Raw genomic sequence first — 9,160 nt, 5'->3', positions numbered from 1 at the left:
TGTATATCATGTCAACCTAAGTCAAAGAACTTTCCAGGTTTTATAAAATACAGTCAGTTTACTGAGTAAGAAAAGGAAAAGAGAAGCTTGAAAGTAATCAAGAATATTCCATATTTTTAAATATCTTACATTTCATATCCACTAAACAGAGAGGATAGCTGTCACATAATTGACCTGAAAAGACAGAAGCCTATAAATCATTTCCACTTTCCCAGTTGAGTCTAACATTTTTCTTCAAGAACTATATAGATAAAGTTGTTACCCTTAATTTTTCACTCATACCTTCACAGAGCCAGATGGAGAATCATCACCTTTGAAAACGCCCATATATGGATTTAACAAGGGCCAAGGGTAAACAGAGGTGATGAGGTTGAGGAAGCAGAATGAGAACCAAGGGTCCATTTTATACTGGAGATACATAGAAATGATTTGGCTTTTTACACTATATAATGTCAAGGAACTATTATTGAATAAACTATTCTTGCAACATTGCTTTTCAAATCATAAAGTATTCTGGGATGTTATTGGCCTCCTACACTCTTCTCAGTCAGTCTTTTCAAAAGTGGTCAATCCCCTCCACCCCACCTGAGGAGCTGGAATGATGGAAGAGAACAGCAGTAGCCTTAGATGGAGCTTAGAGAAACTAAATGTTTCTTCATTGAAAGAAGGTATATTCTAAGATGGCACTAATTATTTTTCTGAAAAAAAAAGGGGGGTGAGAGACAAAATAAATTTGGAAGCATCTACTCTCTATTTGGATATTAGTGCTACTACCTATCGTTAGATACCATATATAATCTTCCTTTTGGTGCCTTTTATTTATTTATTTTTCTCTTTTGATTTTGGATATACCCAATGGAGGTAAGGGTCTACTTCTGGTGTACTAGGGGACCATGACATGAATTAAACTTGGGTCAGGGTTAGCCATATGCAAGGCAAGCATTAACCTATGTACATTAACCTATGCACTGTTCAAAATAGTTTTAAATAGAAACGAAAATTGAAGGAACTCTAGAGTCAAATGACTCACCCAAAGTCACACTACTAGTAAGTGGCAAAGACATATGGATGAATCTGGAGAATATCATGCTGATTGAAATAGTTCAGTGGGAGTCGGATAGACACAAAATGATCGCACTCACAAATCACAAATCACAAATCATTCTGTTATTCGTCGATTGCCTCGAGCAGGCCCCAGTAACGTTTCCTTCATCCTAGCCCTGAGATTATATTCAAGGCTGTTTAGGAGAATGAGACCCATCATTGTTACTGGTATTTGGCATATTGGGTACACCACGGGGAGTTTGCTAGATCACACTCATATGTCAGAATTAAAGAAACCAATATTTGCACTATAATCTTTAATAGAAAATTTCATTAATTTCAACCGAGGAATTGAGAAAGACTAGGTAAAGTAGTGAAAGCCTGAGCTGGACATCACAGACGAAGAACAACTTCACAGATGGAAGAAATGTGACGTAATTTCATTCCCAGAGAAGGTAACAAACATGAAAGTGTGGGTGACTAGGAAAGAAGACAGGGAAGGCCAAGCAATGACAAAAGCCAGCCCTGCAGAAAACAGGAACTCAGGCCTGATAAGACCCTCACCTGGTTCCAGGAATAGACCCAAAGAAGCTCCTGCAGGAACAAAAGGCCAGGAAAGGAATTTCAAAGAAGACCATCACCTTTCCCAACCCCCCTGGTAACCTTAGCAACAGACTTTGACCTAGGTAGAAGCCCCACATGGGGGAAGGTTGGAGAAACCCTATAAAGGCCACCTTGAGCAAATTTGCAAAACTAGGTAATGTGGGTGACACAAGATGCAGTAGGGGAAGTGATGAGTGACGTTGAGATCTGGGGTGTGGACACTAGAGCAAGGCACAGGAGACCCACAGACAACTGAATTGGCCTGTGGCCTGGGTTTCACCCTGAAGGCACAGGCCTTCAGGGTTTTGAGCTGCCGCCAGATTGGGTCTCTGCTTGAGAGGCAACCTGGAAGATGGTTAGCTAAGGATGAGGGAGACAAAGGCATGTTTCTAGGGCTCTTGTCCCTTCTTTGGTGGCTCCACCTCACCAAGGCTGTTCCTCAGAGCTTGTGAGAGAGCAGGAGACCCGAACAGGAGTGCAGAGGCAATCTCTGGAGTCATGAGTGGGCTGAAGTGGGAGAAGGGAGTGTTGAGAGCTGTAAGTCCAGCTCTAAGTAGAAGTCGGTGATCATGTCTTCACCAAGTGTGTTGGTGAGACTGACGGGTTGGTCGACCTCCTGCGACGTGCAGAGATACCAGCCTGGACAGGCCACTGACTCAAAGGTGCTGGTGGCGTAAATTTCTGAGTAGATGAATATGAAGCGCTTGTCCTGTTCCTTGTTGCTCAGGTAATTGATGTCAACAGGCTAGAAGTTGAGAGATGAGTGAATAAGAGTTGAGGAGCTGAGCAGATATTGCTTCACCTCACCTTGACATAGTCCTTCAGCTGGCCTCAAGTGAGTACTAGAGAAAGACTGACCCGGAGATCCCAGTGGGAGCCATGGCTGACCCCCATCTCTAAGGCAGTAACAACAAAAGGCAACTGTCTCATTGTCGCTCTTTGGCTTTGGGAAATCTGGACATTCTAGCCGTAGGCAAATAGGTTGAGTATATGACACTGTAAACAGAGGCCCAGGAATGTGAAGGCTCCCCTTTGTCAGGTTCTGTGCCTTGGAGGCGAGGTATGGAAGAGGACGTTGGCAGAACATTGTGGTCATTCAATGTACAACATACAATGTTCTAGTCAGGCCATCTCCTCATATGTGGGTACCCTCCAAACAAGTGTTCTGTCTGTGGATGAAGGCTCATGTTGTGATCATTCATATTCGAATCAAAATCTTATCCAATAAGGTCCTGAGACATCTTCTCTTAGGACTGGTAGTATCCAGAGTATCCAGATCCAAGAGGATCCAGAGGTCCAGGATGGATCCCCAACTTGGGGTTTGAAAAGATGAGGATTGGCAGAGAAAGGCTAGCAATGCTGGCATTAACATGTCATTGCTGTATCAGGAGGTTTGAAGCCCTTGGGAGAGAGGGTCACAGGGAGACTAAGGTCCCAGGTCCTCAAATGAGGTCAGCCATCTGAATTCACATCGTGTATGGCCCCCTCCTTCATAGATAGAGCCATATGACTGGTTTTTGCCAATGGAGTATTAGTGCAGGCAAAGGTTTAATAAGCAGACCTAGGCTGGGTTTGGGGGGAAAGATGCCTCTTGGAGCCAGTAGCCTGGTTGAAAGGAAGCTCAAGGTAAATAGGGGTCTCCATGAATCTGGAGGATGAGAAACCAACCTGGGAGACTCCAGCACCCTCTCCAGCACCTGCTGAGTCCAGACTGCAGGAGTGATCCCAGCAAGGCCAAGTGGAACGAATTGCCCAGCAAATCCTTGTCTGCTCACAGAATGCTGGGAAAGAGTGTGCTGTGGTTGCGTTAAGCTACTGGGGCTTGGGCAGTTATCTTCTGAGCGAAGTTCTTACCTCCAACTCTAGCCTGACCTTATCACCATAGTTGACACAAGACAGGCACAGCGTCCTCCCATGGATCCCCAGGGACACACCATAAGGCTCAATTTTCACGAAATCTAGCTTCACTGGGGAAGAGCAAAGGAGCAGGTCAGATGCAGAGAAGAGGAGACAACATGGTTTTTTTCCCCCTGATGAACTTCTATCTCCCTAACCTAAAGTCAGTTCAGCAGAAAAATGCAGCACCTTCTTGCAGATAGCCAAATAGCAGATAAATGCACATGCACTATCTAGCTTCTCCTTGAGGACCAAACTGCCTAGATTCTGCCCTATGTGATTTCAATCCTTTCCTCACTCCCACACTATCTGTGCTCCAGGCCAGTAATCGAGTTGCCCATGGAGGAAATATTAATCCCCCAGGTCATGAGTGTGGTTCCAGGACATGGTCCACATAATCTGGCTGTCTTTGAGCCTACCTTTCACCTGGGGAATCTCATCTTCACTTGTAGCTGTGAAAGATCTCAAGCCTCTCTCTCTCTCTCCTCCTGAGTTTCATCAGAGTTAACAGAACAGGAAACACAGATTTCACTCTCTTTCAGAGAGAGACCCTGATGGAGTTGTGGGGAGAAGAAAGAGGGTGGGGAAGGGTGAGGAGATAGGGAGTTGGAGACAATGCCCAGTCTGCAGAAAGAATATAGAAATATCCTAGAAGGCTAGGGCAAAAAAAGAATCTCACATCACTTATCCAAACGCCCTCATTTTACTAATGGAGTGAGCAGGCAAAGCATTCCAAGTTCATCCAGCTCATTTCAAACACCAACCAGAATCTCAATATGGCAGATACATACTGGGTATGTCAAGATTTGAACGACACATACATGGGTATAAGTCAAGATTTGAACAATAGGGACAGGTACAGGGAGCAGAAGGGTCTGTCTCTGGACCCCATCCATCCCAACTGTGGGCCTGAGATCACCGTGCTCTATGTATTGTCTCTCATCCTGGACTCTGCCTCTCGCTGCCTTCTTGAGCTTGACTTCACATGTGTCCTCCAGTGGTCAGGCTTCCACAGCTTCAAACTTGTCCACATAATCCAAAGGATATGAAAACATTGCACCTACGCTTTCAAGGGGAAGGTCCTAAGGCCACAGGCCCTGGAGAAAAGCAGCTAAGAAACTTTGTGTCTATACATCATAATTCCCAGAAACTACTCACCTTCCAATTCAGAATTTGCTCCTTGCAAGTGTCCAGCGAATAGTTGGTTATTCCTCAGGTAGAATACCTTCTGGTGTAAATCCCAGATTCTGAAAAGCAAAAGGACTCTGCTGTAAGAGGCCCTGCTCTGGGTCTGGCCCTGTGCTCAGCCCCTCCCTAGTGCTTGTTGAATGTGCCTTCCCCTTTCTGCCAAAGGTGTGGTCTTCTGGTTTACCAATGGCATGAAAGAGGAGGAGGATGACACTGGTTAAGAGACAGCCTCAATCCCACATCTAATGGGTGGTGTACCCACAATACACTCCCCTCTCTACCTCCCCCTGTCATCCTCAAGACAAGGCCATGTAAGTGGAACACCCTCCAGTAGGTTTCTTGGAGTGCATCAATATTCTCTCTCTCTCTCTCTCTTCTCTCTCTCTCTCTCTCTCTCTCTCTCTCTCTCTCTCTCTCTGTCTGTCTTTACTGTGCAATATGGTAGCTCCCACCACTTCTGGTTGTCCCCCTCTTGCCACAAGGCACAACCTAGTCTCTTTCATTTCATTCAATTTCTTAAAACTTAAAACGTAAATTTAGAACCACAGGAGATCAGTGGCCAACACAGTAGAGTGTTAGACATATCCAGGGAGAGATCCCCTTTAGTTAACTTACTCCAAGCTGTAGATTCTTGTCCCCAGGGTCTCCCTTTCATCACCCAGTGAGCTGTTTCTGGTACCCTGCCTTTTTTTTTAGAAGGGCTCAGAGATCAGGGCTTGCAGCTCTGAAAAAATGGTGAGCAGAGAGTCCACGAGGTGGCCCCGCCACTCCCGATGCCTACTAGAGCAGGCTTGGACTTGTGCCCTTGTCCTCCGCTGTGAAGTGTGGCCAAGGCCACTGATCATGCCAAGAGGCTGGAAAGCGAACACAAGATTGACAAGAGGTGATCAGGTGATCTCTTCACTTCTCCCCTACCTACTTCTGTGATTACTTTTAGTTCCTGGACCAGTGTCAGGCTAAATATTCCTTATTAGAACCCTCCTGAGGCAGCTCCTGGGGCTTTCTTTTTTAAAAAAAAAAGTAATTAATTAATTAATTAATTAATTTGTTTCTTGGGTCACACCCAGTGATGCACAGGGGTTACTCCTGGTTCATGCACTCAGGAATTACTCCTGGCCATGTTCGGGGGACCATATGGGATGCTGGGAATCGAACCCAGGTCGGGCCACGTGAAGGCAAACGCCCTACCTTCTGTGCTAACACTCCAGCCCTCCTGGGGCTTTCTGTGATGAACTGCAGTTCCCATCTTTGCACAGGGGAAGGACTTGCTTGGATGCACACACAAACATAAGTACGTGCTCACACAAGGGCGCACGCATGCACTTATACGCACTCATGCAGGTACCTATGCAAGCACAGAGACCTTATCAACTGCCTCAAGCCAGTGAAACTCTGAGATGCCAAAAGAAAGGATCCAGACATGACTTTAGCCCTGGGGCATCCATAATAGAGGGAACATAGAGAGGGTTCTCTAACCAACTCCCCAGCCTGTCATTTTCACTACATCGATTTGCTCGAGCGGGCCCAGTAACGTCTCCATTGGAGACTTTGTTGTTACTGTGTCTGGCATATCGAATACTCTCGGTAGCTTGCCGGGCTCTCCGAGAGGGGCGGAGGAATCGAACTCGGGTCGGCCATGTTGGCCGCTTGTAAGGCGAACACCCTACCCTCTGTGCTATTGCTCCAGCCCTTTCACTACATCAGCAGTGGTGAAATCATTCTCCCAAAGCTACTTGCCCTGTTTTAAATAATCATGATAGTTTCCCTGTACCTTACAGTTCAGAGAACACTCTTTGGTTATCTGTGCATTAGCCCCTTTTGGTAGGCAGAGAGTCAGGCTGTGCTTCCTCAGCCAGATGAGAAAACCAGGTGTACCTACACCAAAGGCATTGTCCAACACCAGAACTGAACTTTGGCAGTTGGTTCTATGTCTCTGTCTCCTCCTGGCTAGGCCCATATCCCAGAAAGGGTCAGTGATAAGTTAGTCACTGAGTTGTCTGTGTCCCTGGGCAAGTCAGGAAGTGCTCCAGCAAAGCTTGGAATGTCTGAAATGTTTAAAAATGAAGGCCTGAAGACCACGATGGGATGTGGCAGTCTCTTCCTTCAACAACAGACTCAAAGCTACAGTAGCCCCAGAGAGCTGCACTGGAGAGTCTTCCTCACCACTTTCTCCTCTACCTCCTCACCACCTTACCTGATGGATGGAACTTTCATGAATCCCGTTTTTGTGGTGAAGCGGGATGCCTCTGGATGGCACAGGAAAAAGAGGAGAGCAATTAGGTGACTGTAGTTCTTGCAGATGTCCATCCTGTGACCCTCAACAAGGCAAGGGAGACTGCCATGGCAGGTCCAGAAGAGCAGCTTTTAAAGATAAGAGCTGTAGTGAGTGGGCTCTTTGGTGCATAGCTTTCACAAGAAATTGCCTATAAAATATTTACAGGATTAATAAAGGCATTTTACAAGAACAGGAGGGTTGGCCAACAGGAACTAAAACACAGTACATGACATTCTTGATGTCTGTCTGTGATTTAACCACTAGCCTTCTGAAAAGCCCCTGATAGTCTGTTATCTCTCCCATCTGTCCCATGACTACCCTTATCTGCCTTTGTCCCAAAGCTATGAGGGACAAAGCTTAAGCTCAAGGTATATAAGTGCTGCCGAATTTACAATAAAGCAGCTTCAGCTTCTGTTCACTATACTCTAATCCTGCTGTCTGTCTCTTTCTTTCACTCTCACACCCTCTCCCTGTTACCCACGTTGACTAGTCTCACGGGAGGAGACAGGTGGGACTCAGTGTGGGGCAGGGCATGAGGGACCCCTGAAGCGAGCGTTGCAGAGAAGTGGCCATGATCATAGGAGTCATGAAGACTTCGGGAAAGGTGAGCTGTGAATCTCTTTTCTCAACCTATGTCAGAAGGGGACTAGGTGGTTGAAGAATTGATCGATCAAAGAACTCTTTCTCTTCTCCCCCACTCATGGCATGTCTCTCCTCTATTGATTTCATTATGTCCTGCCACAAGATTTGCCATTCATATTCTTTTTTTAATTATTTTTTAAAAATTTTTATTAGTGAAACACCATGAGGTACAGTTGCAGACTTACAAATTTTTGTGCTTGGGTTTCAATTATACAATGATCAAATACCCATCCCTCCACCAGAGATCATTTTCCACCACCACGGGTCCCAGTATCCCTCACACCCCCCATTCCCCCCTACCTCCCTGCCTCTGTGGCAGGGCATTTCCTTTTGTTCTCTCTCTCTCCTTTTGGGTGTTGTGGTTTGCAAAAGAGGCATTGAGTGGCAATCATGTTTGGTCTATAGTCAACTTTCAGCATGCTTCTACCATTCATATTCTTTTTGACCTCCATTATCTTCATTGTTATTTGTCTGTTTGAACGCTGTTTCTCCTAGGCCAACGACTACTCTCCTGTGGGCACGGGTCATGCACTTAAATGCCATTAGGGCACCCACCACTAGAAGACTCCAGGGAAAGGATAAGGGGGTCACAGCTGCAAATCCCAGATAAATTCCCGTCCCCTGCAGAAGAAAAACTGTGCATCAATTAGGTACTCATCACTAAGCATTTCATTCACCACGATTATAGGGAATTGTTGTTGGCTGCTTTTCTGAACCTATCCTCTCTTCCTTCTCACCTCCTTCCTTTCTCCTTTTAGACTTTTCCCCTTTGATCATGGGTCAGGAGTTATTGGTTAGAGAGTAGTTCGTTATTTATCTAAAGGAAGCACTTAAAACTAGGGGGGTTAAAGTCAAAAAGAAGGACTTAATCCATTTTTTTACTTTCCTTTATGTCTGCCCATGTCTGCCGGCTGGAGCGATAGCACAGCGGGTAGGGCGTTCGCCTTACAAGCGGCCAACATGGCCGACCCGAGTTCGATTCCTCCGCCCCTCTCGGAGAGCCCGGCAAGCTACCGAGAGTATTCGATATGCCAGACACAGTAACAACAAAGTCTCCAATGGAGACATTACTGGGCCCGCTCGAGCAAATCGACGATCAACGGGAGGGCCTTACCTTTACCTTACCTTTACCTTATGTCTGCCCATGGTTCCCCCAAGAGGGTACCATCGATGTAAAGCGTTGGAAAAGAGTAGGTGATGCTCTTCAGGATTTTTACAACAAATGTGTGGAAAGGTCGGACTACAGCTGAATCTTACGATGACAATGTTTATGAGAAACAGCCTTGTTCCTGATGGTCCATTCGCTCTCAATGGAACGACCATCTCCAAATGCAACAGTTATGTGTACCTAGGTCGAGAAGTCAAAATGATGAATGTCTTGGCACCTGAATTGCACAGGAGGAAGAGAGCGGCCTGGAAAGCCTTCAAGAGCGTCGAAGAAATAACTAAGAGGAGGAAGAACCTCTGGCTCCGGGGACATGTCTTCAATCCCACTGTTCTTCCTGCATTAAC

The 9,160-nt window shown here is 46.0% G+C and overlaps 1 protein-coding gene across 1 annotated transcript; it reads right to left on the bottom strand.

Annotated features, from left to right (window-relative positions):
* Positions 1 to 2,143: 2,143 nt before the first annotated feature.
* On the bottom strand, positions 2,144 to 7,038 carry LOC130020074 (interleukin-1 receptor antagonist protein-like). The gene is made up of 4 exons (XM_056110712.1): positions 6,926 to 7,038; positions 4,702 to 4,808; positions 3,502 to 3,614; positions 2,144 to 2,392 (listed from the first exon to the last, which is right to left on the bottom strand). Exons 1-4 carry the CDS (start codon positions 7,036 to 7,038, stop codon positions 2,144 to 2,146), a joined length of 582 nt encoding a protein of 193 aa, XP_055966687.1.
* Between the last annotated feature and the right edge of the window lie 2,122 nt (positions 7,039 to 9,160).

The sequence above is a fragment of the Sorex fumeus genome, unplaced genomic scaffold, assembly GCF_029834395.1.
Source record: "Sorex fumeus unplaced genomic scaffold, SorFum_2.1 ptg000010l, whole genome shotgun sequence".
Lineage (NCBI taxonomy): Eukaryota > Metazoa > Chordata > Mammalia > Eulipotyphla > Soricidae > Sorex > Sorex fumeus.
This window is presented reverse-complemented; position numbering and strand designations above follow the sequence as displayed.

Excerpts from the sequence above, each read along its gene's own strand:
- LOC130020074 (XM_056110712.1), bottom strand. The coding sequence starts at position 7,038 with ATGGACATCTGCAAGAACTACAGTCACCTAATTGCTCTCCTCTTTTTC. Across the intron at positions 3,615-4,701 it reads AGCAAATTCTGAATTGGAAG|TGAAGCTAGATTTCGTGAAA; the intron begins GTGAGTAGTTTC and ends GCTCTTCCCCAG. Across the intron at positions 2,393-3,501 it reads AGGTCAGGCTAGAGTTGGAG|CCTGTTGACATCAATTACCT; the intron begins GTAAGAACTTCG and ends CTCAACTTCTAG.